This window comes from Poecilia mexicana, unplaced genomic scaffold, assembly GCF_051168715.1.
Source record: "Poecilia mexicana isolate PSO_F unplaced genomic scaffold, ASM5116871v1 scaffold_18, whole genome shotgun sequence".
NCBI classification, from domain to species: Eukaryota; Metazoa; Chordata; class Actinopteri; order Cyprinodontiformes; family Poeciliidae; genus Poecilia; species Poecilia mexicana.
The window spans coordinates 25,405,926-25,427,020 of NW_028263387.1; the positions used below are offsets into that span (position 1 = coordinate 25,405,926).

The following is a 21,095-nucleotide window of genomic DNA, read 5'->3' on the forward strand; positions in this document are numbered from 1 at the left end:
ACCACTGGCTATTTATATATCTTTTAATTTCGCTACTTTAACAAATCGCAATTTCTATCCAATTCCAATGTTGAAATTGGAGAAGAATTCCTGATTCAACAGGACCTGAAATTGTTACAATGAAGTCCTGTAGTTTGACACTATATGAGCTCACTGTTCCAAACAAACTGATGAGTTTGATGAGTCCTGCTGTTTCAGCACACAACGCAAATTCTCCAGAGTTAAGACTTCAGAGTTAGAGTACAGTGTTGATACTTCAGTGTTGTTTTCACCATAAATTACTCACTAAAAGTGTAATAACCAGCAGTACCAGATGCATTTTGTCCCAAAGTAAACGCCTCTTTCCTGGAGGACAAAGTTGTTGGCTCTGCCATGCTCTGGGGTCTGGCTACTGATTTGCTGATTGCTTCTTATTAAATGAGCAGTGGTCAAAGTGATTTATGGAAAATAATTGGAAAAATGGTTACAAGTTGTCAGTGGGGAACATGGACAAGACATGCTTCATTTAAGCATGTTCTATATATTTATAGACTTTATTCCATTTTCAAAACTGGAGTCTGGAAAAATGTAAAAGTTGGATAAAAGCATGCAGCCGACCAAAGAACAGCCAGATATGGTGATTGATGGTATTAAAGCAACATGTCCCTATGAAGGTTTAGTTGTCAGTATATGCATTTGCTGTACATTTTGAAAGAAACTATGAGTTTGGTGTATCACAAACAGCAATTTTTTTAGTAAATAGGAAAATTGCAACATATTTAGGCCAACATGTTCAACTAATCCTGGAATCCTTTATCAGTTTAACGTCCTCAGATGAGGATGGGGGAGAGAGAGCAGGACAAGCTGTTCCTCTTCCTGCTCCAAGAAAGAAGCAGTTTCAGATAAAAACATTTAGATGAAAACATTCGTTTTTTATCTAATGTTTTCAGACAAAAACACTTTAACACATTATATCAATTCAAAAATCAGATTAAAACAACAAAAAGTAATAAAGTAAAAGCCTAAACGTGGAAACCCCATCATATGATGTGGGTCAAAACGATAAGGACTTATTTTTATAGAGTTGTAACTTTTCAGATAAACCCAGCAGCTCTTGGCGAAGCGTTTGCTCATTCTGCCAGTCAGAGGACTGACCTCAGACTTTGGTCAAGATTTGGTAGATGTGATGTCGGCAGTTGGCAGAGTTGCACCTTTTGGTATTTTATTTTTTACACATTAGTAATGGTTTAATTTAATGGACCTTACCACAGGGGCCGCGTTTCATTGGCTAATGCCCATTTCACGTCACAGCGCAGCTACCACGTGCGTGACCGTCTCACAGACACAAGCGGACTAAATGTGGACTAGCAGACCAACAGAAAGTTTTTGCGTCAGGACTCGAAAAAGAATGGTTCTCCACCGTCAGTGGGGAATCTGTACAGGCGATATCAGGTATCCTGATCGTATTTGTGGAACTAAAATTCACAGACTTCCAAAATCTGAAACGGAAAGCCTTGCTTGGATCAAAGCTTGTGCACGACCGCATTTGCAGCTCAACCGTCGTAGGATCAATAAGAACAAAGGACTGTCTGCTGGTGTAAATATTATTGTTTTGCTTTCTTTGTGTTTAGTGAATGAAAAAAAGAAAGTCAGTAATAAACATCCATTATGAAAACCTTTTAGCTAAGCATAGGGCTGAAACGATTCCTCGAATGATTCGAGTACCTCGATTACTAAAATTCCTCGAGGAAAATTTACCTGCCTCGAAGCTTCGTTAATTTATGTTTTATTAGTTAGCGCACCGTGTTCCGGCCGGGACTTCATTTGCGTTGCGCGGAGCTCTCACTTCCGCCTCTGAGTTGTTGACAAAAGCTAAGTCTCAGCGGCATAAAGTCCAATCTTCAAGATTGGCCCGTGGGGATTTAATTGATTGATGATAATGCCCGACTTTTTATCGTTTTTGGGGAACCAATAAGCATCCTTAAAATGACTGGGGGAATGCCTGGAGTACGGCAGCATTTCTCCTCCGGGGCTGCTGGTTGAAAGCGAATGGCGGGAAGAGCGCTGAGGTGAGCGGATAGACTGAACAGGGCGGGCGGCTGAGTAGCTGATGCTTACCGTGTAAAAGTAGCTTTACCGACGAACCGCACAATAAATTTCATATCCCGGTCTGAAGAAACGGGTGGCAGAGCGCATCGTACATGGCTGGTAGATGAGTTTCTGAGTGTGACCAGTGAAGGTGTCGTAAATATCCCGTATTGCTTCCCCCCGTGTTCGTCCCCCGGTCTAACGGTTCGTCAGTCCGCTGGTCTATTTCCTCCCCTCCACCCCATCTTACGTTCGTTCATTCGCCCTCTCCTCCCACTCCAGGCGACATTTCCCGTATTTTCAAACCCAAAGCGTGACAGGTTAGGTGGCAAGGTGAGTTTAATTAATCTATTAAACTCACTGAAGATGAATACATAAACTAAAGGCTGGATTGTAGACATTTTTATAAGCATATTTGTGAGCCTGCCTCTTTGTTATTAAATTCAATATAATTTCAGATTTTTCTATTACTTTTCTTCTGGTTAACTTAGAAAGTGAGCTATTATTGTTACAGGTTAGTTTTCTAAACTACAAAAAAGCAAATTGGACTGATATTGATATCTGATAGTAACACCGGTATTATGCCAGATTTACCAATATTTCATTTTATAATTTTTTTTTTATCAGATTACTCGATTAATCGTCAGAATAATCGATAGATTACTCGATTACTAAAATATTCGTTTACAACAGCCCTAGCTAAGTACAGCATAATGGCAGTACCGATACAACTTCTACACCTTGAAGCCTGTCTGTTACAGTCTTACGTTAGCTGAACAGATCAATATGCAATGTGTACCATATCTGACATATATTAAAGATTTTATTCTACCTGAAAAGGCTTTTTACTAAACTGCAATTGTGTTAGCCACGCTAGCACCGAGTGCAGTGTATCAGGCCTAGGCACACTGAAACATTTGCCAACAACAGAAATCACTGATTTCAAAAGTAACCCTCAAAACCATGAATGCAGACTTACACAGCCTTGCAAAAACAATAGGCATCAGTGATCTTGTTCACAGCTATATTTCTGCTGAGGGTGTGAGGATCTGCTGTTTTCCGGTAGCATTTTGCTGTGACGCGCACAATGTTGGAGGCATCACGTGGCTCAAACACCTTGATATCGTCCAAAAAAGATGACATGTACTTGTTGGTTCCATTGTCGTGGCTGATATATTGTGAAAATCCGGCAGAAATGCTAAAGTAATCAACTCAGACATACGTCGCAGAGAGTCAGTCGAAGTGAAAGACGCCATGTTTACATAGAAACTAAGCTCCACGAGGCTTTATTTGTGAGACATGCAGCCACGTGGGATTTTAGGGGGCGTTTCTGGGCGGAGCTTGGTGAGGTCCATTGGGTCAAGACTTAAAGGTATCAGATGAACCTCTGTTATCCTTTGTTGCATTTCAAAACCACACATCTGAACATATCAACATCTGCAACCCTGCCTGACATCAGATGCTACAGAACAAACTATCATTACAAGCAAATGGGACAGAGAGATAACTAAAGTAAACAGAAGTGTTGAACTTGAGCCTGAATGTTGGAGCCGAAGCAGATCAGTTAACGAAAGCTGGAAATATCATCTTACATGGATCAGTGTGAAATTAAATTAAAGCATTCCACTCAATGACTCAACATGTCAAACAAACTCAGATGTATTTTAGAAGAAACAACATGTAGCAGCTCCACTTTAAATGTTGATACTGCAGCACAGAAAGTAGCAAACTAGGAAACTTTCCCCACTTTGAAACTTTTGTTTAAAACATTAGTTCCAGTGAGATAAAATCTCACTTTAAATGAAATTTTTGGTGATTTACTTGTTGCCTATTATTTGCCTGTTTACTGTGTCCAACAACACATTAATTATATCTAGGAACATTGTTAACTAATTATTATTAAATCCAGAGGAAATAACTTCAAACTTTCTTCCACACATGCCTTTTAATGAGAGCAGTCCCAGGACAAAGTAAAGCCAAAAATACATCACCAGCTGATAGAAAGTAACTATTCTCTGCTTTTATGAGGAAAGAACCTCAGGTTTGACTGAAACTCATCATGTGATATTTATATTGTAATAACTAACATATGATAGTGTTAAAAATAATTAAGAAAACAGAACAACACAAAGTCAGAATAAACCACACACCATCATGTTTTGATTCCTCAAAGTTTTATTTTTTGCTGGACCAAAGAATATAAGAAAATTTTGCTTAGATGATCCTTTATTATAACTCATTCAGTCTGATCTCATTACAGAGAGACAATCCAGCTGCTGTTTGCTTGTCGCTTCATTCCTTAGGTTGCATTAAAGAGAGAAATGATATGAAGTGAAGAAGCAGAAATATCTTTTGGGTTTTCTATGAAGGTGCAAAAAGGCAGGTAAACAGAAACTCCTAGCATTCATCCTCCACTGGTTCTGTTTTACACATCAGGCCTCTTTGGGAACCTTTTTTCAGATCTCTTTGGCGCAGACAGAATGGTTCCTGTGAGTACACCACATGTCATCCCAGCACTTTGCAACTAGGAGCAACACAACAAATCAGTCAAACATCACATAATGAAAACCTGAAGTGACCTAACAAGATGACTGAAAAGGATTAACTAAACTAATTTGCAACAATAAATTGTCATAAGCTTTTGCTGTTTATGTAGTAAATATACAGTTTTAACCAGACATTTAATTACACAGAATAAAAAAACACTGTCTGAAGTTAAATCAGACCAAATGTCTTTGTTTTAAGGTAGTTTGAATTGTCAAAAGTATTTCTATCTGCTAAATGCCATAAAACTTGGCAATAATTTCTTTTGGAGATTTATTTTGTAATTTTCTCCAAATTCAGAAGTTTACATACATTTGGTCAGTATCATGGATAACTATCTTTTGAACTGAATGAGTTTGATCAAATGTAAACTTCTGCTTTCAACTGTATGTGGAGGTCAACTAAAAGGTTTATATGCAAAGTAAATGAACTTTTTACTCATCAGTCCTTATACTAGGTACCGGCAGCGACGCTCTTTCTACTCAGGAATGTGAGAGAACGCGCGCTGATCATAGAAAATGCCCTAACTTCCCACCATCAAAAGTCCTTTTTAGAATATTTTTTTTCCAAAAGCAACACTACTGTGTTAAAGTTCATTGATTTTCCTTTCCAATGATACCAGTTTTATGTATGTTGAAGCAAATTAAACACTTTAAATTTCCCAGTAATTTTCATAATTTTTTCGAAAAGCCGCATTATTTATGCTAATTCGAACGCCCCTCCTGACACATAGTTCAAGAAAATCAGTTGGCGCGTCACGAACATATGACCAAATGAGTCAACAGTGATATCATATTAAACCTTAAACTATAGGCTTTCTCTACATACCCGGTTTGTCAAGGATTATTTTTTTAGTTTTTTTGTAAATCATAAAAGTATCAAAACTTCGTCAAATAGCGAACGAATTATAAAAAATAAACCAGACAAACTGGGTATCAAAATAAAGATTAATTTGTTAGCTTTAATATAATACAGGAATCACACTTGTAGAATCAATGTGCGTGACGCGCCGAGCATATCATCAACGAAAGGCACGTCGCCCCTCTAGCATAAACAAATGGAGCCGCCTTCTGTGGACGCTGCTGACTGTTCGGATCACTGCTCTATTCCGGACGTACTAATTCCATCCTTGGGTAAGTTAGACACACCTTCTTACATCAGATATCTTTAAAGTAATGTAAAGATAATAGTTAGCGTTATTTTGATATGTGATTGTAGCTATTTAATCCGGTGTGGGAAGGCGGTTTCTGCCGATCTGGTCGGGCTTTCTCTAACTTCGCCGTCCTGTTAGCAAGCTGCTTGTTTTTAGCTGGGTTTCTATATAGCTTACGCTTAAAATACAAAACGGAGTGGTAGAAGATGGAGCGTATATGTGTGAATTTAGATACCTGGTCAATAAAATAAATAATATTGATTGTATATTCTCAGAGAAATGGGTTCGGTCTTGGAGCGGATTTTTATTTTTTTTTCATTAGTGTGCCGCTTGCGCTACAACCAGCGGTTAAGAAACAAAAATATCAATGCTCATTATACATGCTAGTTATTAAAGATACGTTGTTACTTCATTTCTCATATCGGACTCTTTTTATAGACTCTAATTTTACTTGTCTGGTGACATCGCAGCACAAACGTGCGAGGTTTCACAGACGAGAGTCTGTGAAATCGATCGATTTCCCAATGTCTGTACAGAAAAACATCCGACATGACAGTTCATGGATGAAAAAATAAACAAATGAACATGGTGTTTTTTCATGTTTATTAGTTTTATTTTGTGTTTTTTTTAACAATAAGATGTGTTCATTTTTATAATCAAAATCAACGTGAGCAATAAAGAAAATCAGGGTATCTAATTTCAGTAGAAGGTCAAATACATGTAAAGCTTAAAAAAATTTGATATTGAGAATATTCATTGCTGCTTTCTTGTTTTTCAGTGAATGATGACTACTACTCGTTAAAATACATCCTGCTGTTCACTGGAAAAGGGCATCGACCAAGACCACCGTCTTGAGACTTTGTTCAAAGTTCCAGATACCACAGACTTTGACGCCAAGGTCGAAAGCAAATTTGTTTTTGCATGGAACATTTCAGTCACCACTACCAATGGGAGAATCTGGACAGTTCAGGAGATAAAGGACGTCAAGATGCGATTCAAGGAGTATCTTAATTTGTACTTATAAGTACTGACCTGATAACATTCATTGCTAGATAAATTTTCCTTTGGGATAAATAACCTTTTTTTTATTATTATTTCAAAAGATGTTTACTTGCCTTTGGTTTTGTTCCAGAATCCAGTGGTTCATCTCATATATGTAAAAATGAGTGCTTTGTCTGGTGAAGTGACTGGATGTGTCCAAAAAGAATAAACTCTAGACAATTTTTATGAAAAATGGCACCTTCTTTGGCACTTTTTCAGATGGTCGCTAATAGTGAATTTTCCATTAAAAAAAAGGAAAAATCTATATTTTCTGTGCCAGCTTTATTAAGAAAACTACTGAAGATAGCCCTAAGTAAATGTCTTTATCTGATGCAGCAGCCTAATTGACATCTAGGAAGGAAGTTTCTATGAAACGCATAAAACAACAAACATTTTGGAGCAAGTCAAAAATTGTCTAAAATACGAATTTTTTAAAAAACGCCTCAAAATCCATCTTTCCTACCTGCAATATTAAGGAAACTATTGAAGGTAGCCAAAAATGGATGTCTTTATAATGTTCAGCAACCTAATTTACTTGTACTAAAGAAGTTTCATTGAAATCCAATGAAAGATACAAATTTGAGGAGTGGTCAAAAAATACTCAATTTTGTCTATTTTTGAAATTTTGTTCCGTCGGTCAAATTAGCTTAGGAAGCATTTTTGCAGCCAAATAATTTTTTGTTTGACTGTCCCAGACCCCTACAAAAAATTGGGCTTGTTAAAATCACATAGCAGCCTGGGAAAAATGGCTTTTGGGCCTTAGTTTCAATATATATTTTTTAATATCATATCCCAAACATGCCATCTCTGCTGTCAGGGTAAATATTGAAATTTCTGTTATTTTAAAAATTCAATTTTTTAAAGAACCTTCATTTTTAAAGTAAGCTAATTATACTGCACATTTTCATGTTTTACAATATAATTTATATCTATTTAAAGAATGTAATTACAAATAAGTGTTAAATTGATTTATTTTTTGAGTAATCGACTTTCAAAAACCACATCTTTTTCTACTCCAAGGTGCGTTTGTGGGAAGGTACACCTAACCCCCAAAATCTCAAAAACCGTTAGAGATAATGGGCTGAAATTTTTTCTGCTCTTTTTTGGTAATACACTTAGTAGAAAAATGCATTTAGAGTACCAAAAATCTAAAGAAAAAAAATTGGCTGCCGGTACCTACTTATACCAACAGAAAAGCAGACGTGACATTTTCTTTACCTGAATAGTTCATCTGTAGGCAGTGCTGGCTAGCAAAAAAATTATCAGGCTGCCATCGACACCAGTTTGTGTAGATCATTGGGCTTCCATCGCTCCACAACCAAGTGCCCCACTGCAAGACAAAGTTCAGCAGATGATATGTTTTATTCAATGTCTTATAAAATATTTCACAGCTAAAGTATCCTGGTAGAAATACCTGCTGTGCATCATAGCCTCCAATCCATGCTGTTTTGGACCTGTGACCTGCTGCAGCTATCAGATTCTGAACCTGATGGTACTCGTTCAGGTGGTGAACTGATGCAAGGTTTGCCCCCTTGGACAGACAGTTTTTCTACAGATAAACACACAACAACTAAATGAAGTCTGTTTTATTTCTCACTGTGAAATAAAGCAGAGAAACAGGAAATAAGAGCACAGTGTTGTTGGAAATCACCTCTGCATCCGCCCAAGTCATGTCATTGGGAACATAGAGAAAGCAGCGATTGTAGATCAGAGTCCAGCCAGAAGCACAGAAATTTGCTGATGAAAAACAAATGCAGGCTTCCAGTTAACTGGTTTATGTGGCATTAGTTTGATAATAACTTTATTTTGTGACAAATTATAACATCAAATTGAAACATTGAATTTATTCTAAAACATAATGCCCACATTGACAAGGTATGACTCAGTGTGTACTTTGAAAGGTACAATGGAGACATTTTAAGATGACTAATAAATTATCTGGAGAAGGATTGCATTATGTTTAGCAAAGTAAATACAAGAAGATATATTTTAGAGTTTGTGCTTTAGGCAGTCATGCCAAGGAAATGGAAACAATGACTGAAAACATCCACTGACTGTCACCAGGAGAGCCATCATCGGAGACAGCTTTAGATATTTAAAAAAATATATTTTATTTATGATTTCTTAATATTTAATAAATACTCATGGTTACCACTGGCCTGAACGACCACAGAGGAAACCAGGAGGAACACAGCCAACAACTTCATGGTGCAGCTGATAAGATGCAAATTTGCAAGCTGAAGAAAAGTTAAAATAAAGCATACATGTTAAGAAAAACTCACAGTGGCACTAAGACAATAAGAAATTTGATCAGCAAACCTGATGCAGAATGATCCGTCTTCTTATCCAGCCAGCACCTTCAGTCCTTACTGCAGAATCACTGGGTATTTATAGAGCTTTTAGTCTTGTTACATCCACAAAATGAGGAAATTATATGGGTAGAAATGACCTGATAGTTCACATCCAGTTCAACAGGAACTTAAAGTTGTGACTAAGTCTATGCAATCGGTTTTTCGTGGCTGGGTGGTGGTCTTTGTTTTTAATTACACTTTGTGAAAGTTCAGAGTTCAATTCATCCAGTTCTTTCCCTTTCCAATTATGCCCCTTTTCCACCGGCTCTACTTCAACAAGCCGACCCGACTCGGCTCTGTTTCGGAGTAACCGGGTTTCCACCGGCCCAACTTGGCTCTGTAGCAGGGTACCGCCTCCTGGTGGGGGTGGGGGCGTATCGCCCCGCCTCCAGGCTCTAAAGAAGAAGAGAGAGCTGAGCTATTTTTATAGCCTGATTGCGATTTTTTTCAAGAAAATGTGACAGTGGGAGGAAAGCAGCGATGTGGTGAGGAGGAGCTGATCTCCGCCTTGCAGCGGGAGGAAAGCAGGTAGCTCAGACGGTTCAGGTAAGCTAACGGTGATTTTTGTATTAAACTACGATAAAACTTGTAATAGTGCCGAGTATACATGAGCTAATGTTAGTCAGGGTGTTGCAAATAACTTAAAAATGTCAGAATTAATTCATAATTTATTCCAATGTGTTTTCATGTTGGTAAACTGCCGCCGCAGACCATCGTGGTTTGTGCAGCCTTTGGGTTGTAGGACGTCTCATCAGTGTTCGTCTTCCTGCCTGCTGGTCGGTCTTTACCTTCAGGATGTCCAGAGACCTTCACCTTTCTGGAGCAGGAATCACATGAGCTCAATATGCTGATGAAATATTTGATTATAAAAATGTGTCTGATGTTACAGAGTTGAAGTGCATTAACAATTTGTTGTTTTTAACTTCTCAATACGTTTAATTATGATTCACCTGATGTCCAAGTTATAGCTGAGAACAAATAAAGCTCTTTTCCTTCTAATCTGACTGGTTCTAGTTCCATGTTTCCACATTTTGGACACTAAGAATTATAAGTTTAAACCGAGTCTTAATTATCACTAAGGTTACAGGTTTTGGACACATTTTCTCATTTTCTTACATTGAAGATTCTCCAGGCAGACAGAAACAGTGAGTGAATAAATGTAGATAATTAACAGTTACTAACGTGGGAGTTACATACAAACAGACATTAAGCTTACATACAAAAATAATAACAGTAGAGAATTTTGTCAAGAGGGAGAGAGCATAGCTCTGATTGTGATGTTTAGTCCCAGGCCCATGAACGCAACACGGCCAGCAGTAAAGAGCCTTGCAGCCTTAAGAGAGTGAAGTGTTAGACCCTGAACGTCTCATGAAAATATTTAGCAAAAAAGCTTGTTGAGGGTTCAACGTTAATTAGCTGAGAAGTGCAGAAGTGACATTAATAGTTAACTTTTTCACAACATTCTTATTTTCTGAGTTAATCATTAAAATGACCAGAAATAAAATCTTGAACTATTTTCACTCTTTCAGCTGCAGTTACGATTTGATGTCAGTAGGTGGCAGAGTTGCACCATTTGGTGTTTTCTTTGTAAGGTGTGATTTTCACAAACCACAATCACAAAGTGTAGTGATAATCTTTGCATTGTAACGGATAAGCAGGTCTTCCTGCAGAATGCATCTGGTTCCTGCTGGTGCGATACAAGAGAATCTCTGTTTGATTACTGACAGAAAATCAAGAAAAGTTGATTACAGGAGTCTAGAATAAAATGAAGATTGCTTCATAAAAAATGGATTTTAAAGCTCGTCTTAAAACCCATCTATTTTACTTGGCTTTTAACTCCAGCGGGATCTAGTTTTAAATTGTATGTTTGTTTTGTTTTTAAACTGTCAGTTTATATTTTTGTATTTTTTTCATTATGTTGTGTTTTAATGTACAGCACTTTGTATCAGCTATAGTTGTTTTAAAGTGCTATGGCATGGATTGGTTGAGATGCAGTGATTGAACATTTCACATTTATGTCTGGACATGAAACGTTTTATACACTGCCCTACATACTTTTAGTTTCATGCTTCATGGAATTGTCTTATTGTACAAACAGGTTCGATTCTCGACCCATTGATCTTTGCCACACATTTTCTTCTCTCCTATTTTTCAGTGGATTTCCTGTCAATCCATTGAAAAATAACGACAAAAATCCTTAAAAAAAAAAAACAAGTAATTTGAAGTAAAGTGAAAGTTTATGTGACAGGATTGACCAGAAAGGTGTCCCCCCATGCATTCTTTGGTTTTTACCATTTGCCATTATACTCTAATGGTAATACAAAGTAAAAAAAAAAAAAGGAGAACATATCGACTTAATTATAAAACTAATCAATTAAATTGATAAAATGATGCAACAGATTCAACTTATCTACAATAATTGTGACTCAACATGTTCGTCTTGGAGTAGCTTTACACATAGGCTGCAGTTGAAGTGTCATAACTTAAGGTAAACGTTCAAAGCACCAGGGTTTTTTATGGAAAATATTGTGGTTTTAAAGGCAAACATTTCTGATTTTCTATCTGCTCTTCTCTCCACCACACCAGCTGTTGGCTAGTGGTAACACTCAGCCCCTCCTGATTCAAACTCATCTCATTAAAGTTAGAGTAAAAGAGCTAAATTTGATTGAAATATTTGCTACCTTCAACAACAACAACAAAAAACTTAAGTGTATCAAAGCAATGCAGCCAGTTTTGCTAGTTTTGATTAACAAGTTATAAGAGTTTATCATGATTCAGCCGAAGTATTGAAACTTACACACCCTAGTGAAAAAAATGTATACTTAGTATATTTCAAATATACTTAGATTTGTGTAAATATATTTTAAGTATACAAAGTATTAAGTGTACTACTTATAAATCTGTGGTTCTTAACTAAAACAGGTAAGATCTAGTAATAAACGGCATTAGCTCCAGTTCTTACTCCGGACCAGATGGTGGCGGTATTGCACACTTTCAGTTGTTTTTTTTTAAATGCGCGTGCCATAAAGAGAAGAACATTCACGGAGCCAGAGAGGATAACGGATGCTGTTAAATTCACAGTTTTTACTCGCATAATATTGCCTTAAAAGTAGAGAGGGCCTTGATAATAGTTAGTAGTTTTGGTAAATTAAAGCTGGTGACGTCCTAGTCTGAGTTAGACGACAACACAACAGGACAAAAACCGATGGAAATGAAATATGGGTCACGAAAGGAACCGAAGGGATGAAGGCTAATAACGTTTTGCTAGCTGGAGGTAAGTTTGCTTATTAATTATCTCCGTTTAATTATAAACAAAGATATAAACCAACTTATGTTGGTTTCAGAAATAATTATTTTATCAATTTTATTGTGACTTTTATGGTTTTTACTATAACAAGCATTCATGTTATAACTGCATATGGAGGCTGTTTGTAGCGACTTCATCATAAACTTAAACTGGTTTTAATTAAGCTCAGTATGCCAAAGAGACTTCGATATTGTGAGGTTGCTGTTATAACTCGTTCATCATTGTTTTTATCTTCACCGTGTTTTTGCAGTCTAAGCAAATGAAGGTGAAAGAGGAACCCAGGCGTCAGGAATTAGAAAACCTGCAAAGTTCTTTGCGTTTTGTTGCTTTGCTGCCATGATTCTAACACACCTGAGCAGCTGTGCACAGCAGCAGCAGGTCTCCTTCGCTGCCACACAGGTGTAAACCCAGCGATCGTCTTAGCCCTCATGTTGCATTTGAAGGTGGTCGGAAAAACAGCTTACAATGTGTTAGCAACGGATTAAACAGTTTTAACTGCTGAAGAAAAAGTTAAAGGGCACAGATAAGGGAAGTGTGGAAGCCCTTACTGTATTAACTGGACATGGCAGTAACAGAGAGTTGGCCACTCTGAGGTAGAAACAACAAACTGCTTCCAGTCCAAGGTGGGGCACAGCGGACTCTGGGTGGGCAATGTCCCCCAATGCCGCTGGGCCTGAACTGGCCACAGTTTTAACAGCAGAAACTGGTGTGTTTCCAACACTACGTGCAGAATAAATGTTATTTAATTTGAAAATAATTGGACAGAATTTATTCCCCTTGTTAATCTAACGTTTTTCTTTCATACATTTTATTTGTTGTTGGCTTTCAGGGCCCTGTGATGGACTGGTGACCTGTCCAGGGTGAACCCTGCCTCTCATCTGATGGCTGCTGGAGATGGGCACCACCAGCCCCCCTCACCACCCTGCAAGGATCAGTGTGTTCAGATCATGGATGGAAAGATTTTAAGGTAGTTTGTCTCCTTAAGTCCACACTTAAAACAGCTTCAAAGTTGATGCCAACATCAACTGATTTTAATATATTGATGACTTTTTTTTTTTCTACTTTTAACTTACACAGGCAAAAAGACACCCAGAAAATTTCTCCCACCCCAGGCATCCGGTCCCAATCATCATCAGTTCAGATGATGCCACATACATAGAGTCCACAACGTCTTAAAATTGTAAGTCATACATCTTCTTTGCCGTTTTTTCAGTACTTTTTAAAATACAAGAAGTCCATTAAAAGTGCCATGTTTGCAATATTTGGTAAATAATGACATTTTAATGCAAAGGTGGCGCTTTTAATGGACTTTTAATATAACTTTTAAAGAAACTTCTCATTAAAAGTGTCATTATTTATCGAAATACACTTCAAGACAACAGTCAGACATTCATTAAGACTCGTCATGTTCATGACGGTGTCATGTCAGTCTCATTATGCACACCCCATCAAATGAAGTGTTGCCAAATTGGTAATATATTGAAAGCACAATGTAATGTGTTTCACCTGGAAAGACACAAAATAATGTGCTTCATTACCATCCAGAAACCACTGTTGTGAAAGTCAAAGTCAAGTCCAAGTCTTTGAGAATTTTTTCAAGTCAAGTCTCAAGTCTTGATTTTAATGACTCGAGTTTGACTCGAGTCCAAGTCATGTGACTCGAGTCCCCACCTCTGCTACAAGCTACAAGGAGGTGAAACTAAGAGTTTCTCATTTCACAATTTTTATTTAGTTTTTTATTTGGCAGGAAAAAAGAAGCACTGAGCAGTCATCCTCCACTGGATCTGTTTTAAGCCTCAGCCCCTTTGGGTGGCGAGTTTTTCTTGACGCAGATGGAAGGCAGCAAAGTAGAACACTTCACGTCATCCCAGCACTTTTTTTCTAGGAGCAATAAAACAAATCAAACATCACATCATAAAAACCACTAAGCGGCCTACACTGTGTCATAAAATATTTTGGAAATAAAACTATCACCTCTTGTCAATGGTGTAAATGTATATATAGGTCAACTAAAAAGTTAACATGCACAATACATAAGTTTTTCACCCATGAGTCCTTCTAGCAACGGAAAATCAGATTGTGTGAAATTCTCTTTTACTTGAATAGTTCATCTGAATGCAGTGCTGAAGGCGAAATGCATTATTTGGCTGTCCTGGACACCAGTTTGTGTAGGTCATAGGGCTTCCATCGCTCCACAACCAAATGTTTGTCTGGAAGACAATATACAGCAGACGACACGTTTCATTCAGTGTTTGACAAAATACTTAACAACCAAAGTGTACTGGTTGCTATACCTCCTGTCCATCAGAGCCTCCAATCCATGCTTTGTTGGACTTTCGAGTTGCCGTAAATATCAGAGTCTGAAGATGATGGTTATCCTCCTGGCTGTGAACTGAAGCAAGGTTTGCCCCCAAGTACAGACAGTGTTTCTACAGATAAACACATAATGATGTGCTGAAGAAGTAGCTGGACTTTAATTAAGAACTGTACATTAAAAGACAGCAAAAAAAAATAAAAAATAAGAGAACATTGTTTTTGGAAATCACCTCAGCTGCAGCCCAAGTCTTGACATCGGCAATGTAGCGGAAACAGCGATCGTTGATTGCAGTCCAGTCAGTGGGACACTCAACAGATCTCCTTAGCAAATTAACTTGTTCTGACAAACAAATGCAATAAGGCCTCATAGCAAGTAGGGCTGTGTAACAATGTCGATTTTGAGATATATTTTCTTTCCTAGAAAAAAAATCAATATTCATCCGCAAGTATTGTAACATCCAACTGTCACCTTGTTCACTCACTGCTTGCTTCACCGGGAGAGTGATTAGGTCATCAGGCTTAGAGTGATTCCTTCAGATGTTAAGTGTCAAGGTTAAAAAGGTATCAGACTATTCAGAGCATGGTACTTGGTGCACTTTATTTACAGTTTGCACTATTTCAATTAAAAGAAACATGTTTTCTCACCACTTCTGATTCATTTTGTGCAGCTGTCGACTTTACGTGTGTGTTCATGTCCAACCAGAGCCAAGTATTGTGCAGTTGGTGTTTTTAATCAGTTTTCAGTTGCACTAATTCAGTCCAACTCTATAACAGTCACCAAAATCACTCTGTCCTTCTAAAATCTTTCAGAAAATCGCAAAAGTGTATTGAATTGTATTGTTTGATGAATATCGCAATATATATCGTTTTGTGAGCAGGGTAAGTATCGGGTATTGTATCGTGAGATTATTGTATTACTACAGCCATAATAGCAAGCCTCTTATTTGTGACAGTTGGCAACATCAAAATGATGTAACGTTAAATTTATTTGAAAACATATCTCTCACATTGATGAGAAATAAGTCAGTGTGTACTCCGAAAGTGGAGTGCAGTGGAGACATTTTAAGATAAGCCTACTAAATAATATGGAGAATACATTATGTTTCAATAAAATATTAGACAAGAAGATACATTTTAGAGTTTACGTTTTGGGCACTAATGTAGAGGAAATAAAAACATCCACTGACCGTCACCAGGAGAGCCATCATCTGGGGCTTTAGATCTTTTAAACAGGAGTTGGTATGTTTGTCACATTATTATTTCTTTATATATAATAAATACTCACCGTCACCATGTGCCAGTGAACATTTCTCCATTATGGAGAAAAGGAGGAAGAACACAGCCAACTTCATGGTGCAGATGACGACACGATGCAGATTTGCAAGCTGAAGAAAAGACAAAACAAAGCATACATGTTAAGAAAATTCAAACAATGGTTCAAAAAAGACACTTCATCAGCAAACCTGATGGAGAATGATCTGCCTTCTTAGCCAGCCAGCACCTTTAGTCCTTACCGCAGAACCACTGGCTATTTGTAGATCTTTTAATTTTGCTACTTTCACAAGTAGCAATTTCTATCCAATTCCAATGATGAAATTGGATAGAGCGCACTGTTCCAAACAAACTGATGAGCAGCCATCTCAGGACGCTAACCAAAGTCTCCAGAGTTAAGATTTCAGAGTTAGAGTACAGTGTTGATACTTCAGTGTTGTTTTCACCATAAATTACTCACTAAAAGTGTAATAACCAGCAGTACCAGATGCATTTTGTCCCAATTTGTCCCAAAGTAAACGCCTCTTACCTGAAGGACAAAGTTGTTGGCTCTGCCATGCACTGGGGTCTGGCTACTGATTTGCTGATTGCTTGTTATTAAATGAGCAGTGATCAAAGTGATTTGTGGAAAATAATTGGAAAAATGGTTACAAGTTGTCAGTGGGGAACATGCACAAGACATGCTTTATTTAAGCATGTTCTATATATTTATAGACTTTATTCCATTTTCAAGACAGTAGTCTGGATAAATACCTACAGCGAACCTAAGAAAAGCTAAATACAGTGATTGACAGTATTAAAGCAACATGTCCGTATTAAGGTCTTGTCATCATTGCATCATATGCATATGCTGTACATATTAAAAGTATAAGTTTTGATGTATCACAAACAGCAATTTTTTTAGTTAATAGGAAAATTGCAACATTTTTAAGCCAACATGTTCAACTAATCCTGGAATCCTTTATCAGTTTAACATCCTCAGGTGAGGATGGGAGAGAGAGAGCAGGACAAGCTGTTCCTCTTCCTGCTCCAGGACAAGCAGTTTCAGATAAAAATATTTAGATAAAATATTATCTAATGTTTTCAGACAAAAACGCTGTAACACATTATATCAATTCTAAAATCAGATTAAAACAACAAAAAGTAATAAAGTAAAAGCCTAAACGTGGAAACCCCATCATATGATAAGGGTCAAAATGATAAGGATTTATTTTTAGAGAGTTGTAACTTTTCAGATAAACCCAGCAGCTCTTGGCAAAGCGTTTGCTCATTCTGCCAGTCAGAGGACTGACCTCAGACTTTGGTTAAGGTTTGGTAACACTAAAACTAAGTCCAGTGAATGCTAGATTACAATGTTGACTTCAATCAAAGGAGATGATAATGTATTTTTTATGTAGTTAAGCCCTTGAGTTCGATAAGTTGAGGGCCTCTTTAGATACAAAGGTTTTAAAAATTGACTGAGGTCGGTGGTACTGTGTGTGGAGTCTATACAGATCGGCCCTGGTCCTCGACCCAGCTCTGACGGGTTCGACTCTCGACCCGTTGATCTTTGCCACAAGTTTTCTCTTTGCTCTCATATCTCACTTTCCTGTCAGTCCACTGAAAAACAAAGACAAACAAAATCCTTAAAAACAAAACAAACTTAAGTCATTTGAAGTAAAGTGACAGGATTGACCAGCAAGGTGTCCCACAATGCATTTTCTGGTTTTTCCATGTCCAATATGGCTGCAGTTGAAGTGTTTTAACTTAAGGTAAACGTTCAAAGCACCAGGGTTTTTTATGGAAAAATATTGTGGTTTTAAAGGCAAACATTTCTGATTTTCTATCTGCTCTTCTCTCCACCACACCAGCTGTTGGCTAGTGGTAACGCTCAGCCTCTCCCGATTCAAACTCATCTCATTAAAGTAAGAGTTAAACAGCTAAATGTGATTGAAATATTTGCTACCTTCAAAAACAACAACAAAAAACTGAAGTCTATAAAAGCAATGCAGCCAGTTTAGCTAGTTTTGATTTACAATTCATAACGAGGCAGTTTATTATGATTCAGCCAAAGTAATGAAACGAACTGCTGTCTGATTTTTACTGTTAATGTATTTCTTCCTATTGTGAAAGTAAATACAATGTGCTACAGGTCTTTTTCTTTAAGTTTTTACTTACTGGAAGATCTTTTGGTTGTGCTGCAGAGCCACAGCTAGCTCCTCATTTCACTGCTCTCACTGAAAAGTGACGCTCTCTGTTTAGTGGCCATTTTTGTCACTTTGTGACAGTAACTCTCCTGATCGATCTGATTGGCTGGATTTTCAACTCCGATCCAACCACAGCCTGCTATGGTTTGCCTAACTGGCCAAGCTTTTTTTTTTTTTTGTTTTGTTTTCTTAGTCATAATCATTAAAATGACAAAAAATAAAGACTTGAAATATGTTTTTCTGCTGCAGTTACTGTGTGATGTCAGCAGGTGGCAGAGTTGCACCTTTTGGTATTTTATTTTATACACATTAGTAATGGTTTAATTTAATTGCCTCTTAAAGGTATCAGATGAACCTCTGTTATCCTTTGTTGCATTTCAAAACCACACATCTGAACATATCAACACCTGCATCTGCAACCCTGCCTGACATCAGATGCCACAGAACAAACTATTATTACAAGCAAATGGGACAGAGAGATAACTAAAGTAAACAGAAGTGTTGAACTTGAGCCTGAATGTTGGAGCCGAAGCAGATCAGTTAACGAAAGCTGGAAATATCATCTTACATGGATCAGTGTGAAATTAAATTAAAGCATTCCACTCAATGACTCAACATGTTAAACAAACTCAGATGTATTTTAGAAGAAACAACATGTAGCAGCTCCACTTTAAATGTTGTTGCACATTAACTATATATAGGAAAGTGTTTTACTAATTATTAAATCCAGAGGAAATGACTTCAAACTTTCTTCCACACATGCTTTTTAATGAGAGCAGTCCCAAAAATACATCACCAGCTGATAGAAAGTAACTTTTCTCTGCTTTTTTGATGAAAGAACCTCAGGTTTGACTAAAAATTGTAATAATGTGACATTTATATTGTAATAACTAACATAGTGTTAAAAATAATTAAGAAAATAGAACAACACATAGTCAGAATAAACCACACACCATCGTGTTTTGATTCCTCAAAGTTTTATTCTTGCTAAGCCAAAGAACAGAAGAAAGTTTTGCTCAGATGATCTTTTATTATAACTCATTCAGTCTGATCTGATTACGGAGAGACAATCCAGCTGCTGTTTGCTTGTCGCTTCATTCTTTAGGTTGCATTAAAGACAGAAATGATATGAAGTGAAGAAGCAGAAATATCTTTATAAAGTTGCAAAAAGGCAGGTAAACAGAAACTCCTAGCATTCATCCTCCACTGGTTCTGTTTTACACATAAGGCCTCTTTGGGAACCTCACGGTTTTCAGACTGTTCTGGTGCAGACAGAAGGCCGAAGGTAATCACACCGCAGGTCATCCCAGCACTTTCCATCTATGAGCAACACAACAAATCAGTCAAACATCACATAATGAAAACCCTGAAGTGACCTAACAAGATGACTGAAAAGGATTAACTAAACTAATTTGCAACAACAAAATTATCATAAGTTTTTGCTGTTTATATAGTAAATATACAGTTTTAACCTGACATTTACATACACCGAATAAAAAACAATGTCTGAAGTTAAATCAGACCAAATGTCTTTCTTTTATGGTAGTTTGAACTGTCAAAAGTATTTCTATTTGCTAAAAATTACAAAATTATTTTGCAATTTTCTCCAAATTCAGAAGTTTATATTTGGTCAGTATCATGGATAACTATCTTTTGACCTGAATGAATTTGATCAAATGTAAACTTCTGCTTTCAACTGTATGTGGAGTTCAACTAAAAAGTTTACATGCAGAGTAAATAAGCTTTTCACCCATGAGTCCTGATCCCAACTGAAAAGCAGACATGACATTTTCTTTACCTGAATAGTTCATCAGTAAACAGTGCTGGTTGTCTTTCCAATTATCAGGCTGCCCTCGACACCAGTTTGTGTAGATCATCGGGCTTCCATCGCTCCACAACCAAGTCTTCTCCTTCAAGACAAAGTTCAGCAGATGATATGTTTCATTCAATGTCTTATAAAATATTTCACAACTAAAGTATCCTGGTAGAAATACCTGCTCTGCATCAGAGCCTCCAATCCATGCTTTTTTGGGCCCATGACCTGCTGCAGCTATCAGATTCTGAACCTGATGGTACTCGTACTCGTTGTGAACTGATGCAAGGTTTGCCCCCATGGACAGGCAGTTTTTCTACAGATAAACACACAACTTAATGAAGTCTGTTTTATTTCTCACTGTGAAATAAAGCAGAGCAGCAGGAAATAAGAGCACAGTGTTGTTGGAAATCACCTCTGCATCCGCCCAAGTCATGTCATTGGGAACATAGAGAAAGCAGCGACTGTTGATCAGAGTCCAGCCAGAAGGACAGGTGATGGATGTCTGGATCGAGTCAAAATGTGCTGATGAAAAACAAACACAGGCTTCCAGTTAACTGGTTTATGTGGCATGAGTTTGATAATAACTTTATTTTGTGACAAATTATAACATCAAAATGATGCAACAATAAATTTATTCTAAAACATAATGCCCACATTGACAAGACATAACACAGTGTGTACTTTAATTTATTTAATACTCACTGGCCTGAACGACCACAGAGGAAACCAGGAGGAACACAGCCAACAACTTCATGGTGGAGATGATAAGATGCAAATTTGCAAGCTGAAGAAAAGTCAAAATAAAGCATACATGTTAATGAAACTGACATTGGCACTAATCAGCAAACCTGATGCAGAATGATCCGTCTTCTTATCCAGCCAGCACCTTCAGTCCTTACTGCAGAATCACTGGATATTTATAGAGCTTTTAGTCTTGTTACATCCACAAAATGAGGAAATTATATGGGTAGAAATGACCTGATAGTTCACATCTAGTTCAACGGGAACTTAAAGTTGTGACTAAGTCTATGCAATCGGTTTC

At 37.3% G+C, this 21,095-nt stretch overlaps 3 protein-coding genes across 3 annotated transcripts; all 3 read right to left on the bottom strand.

Moving 5' to 3' along the window:
* Positions 1-4,224: 4,224 nt before the first annotated feature.
* On the bottom strand, positions 4,225-9,453 carry LOC106910380 (type-2 ice-structuring protein-like). The gene is made up of 5 exons (XM_088015817.1): positions 8,958-9,453; positions 8,457-8,563; positions 8,220-8,354; positions 8,024-8,135; positions 4,225-4,591 (listed from the first exon to the last, which is right to left on the bottom strand). Exons 1-5 carry the CDS (start codon positions 9,010-9,012, stop codon positions 4,524-4,526), a joined length of 477 nt encoding a protein of 158 aa, XP_087871943.1. The 5' UTR covers positions 9,013-9,453; the 3' UTR covers positions 4,225-4,523.
* Positions 9,454-14,169: 4,716 nt separating this feature from the next.
* Positions 14,170-17,946, bottom strand: LOC106910378 (ladderlectin-like). Its single transcript, XM_088015200.1, has 7 exons — positions 17,899-17,946; positions 17,543-17,650; positions 16,065-16,164; positions 15,010-15,119; positions 14,758-14,892; positions 14,562-14,673; positions 14,170-14,344 (listed from the first exon to the last, which is right to left on the bottom strand). Exons 1-7 carry the CDS (start codon positions 17,944-17,946, stop codon positions 14,253-14,255), a joined length of 705 nt encoding a protein of 234 aa, XP_087871326.1. The 3' UTR covers positions 14,170-14,252.
* A 1,251-nt stretch (positions 17,947-19,197) lies between these two features.
* LOC106910379 (ladderlectin-like) lies at positions 19,198-21,017 on the bottom strand. Its single transcript, XM_088015815.1, has 6 exons — positions 20,902-21,017; positions 20,756-20,837; positions 20,466-20,575; positions 20,232-20,366; positions 20,036-20,147; positions 19,198-19,557 (listed from the first exon to the last, which is right to left on the bottom strand). The coding sequence occupies exons 2-6, from the start codon at positions 20,805-20,807 to the stop codon at positions 19,490-19,492; spliced, it is 477 nt and encodes a 158-aa protein (XP_087871941.1). The 5' UTR covers positions 20,808-20,837; positions 20,902-21,017; the 3' UTR covers positions 19,198-19,489.
* Positions 21,018-21,095: the final 78 nt, after the last annotated feature.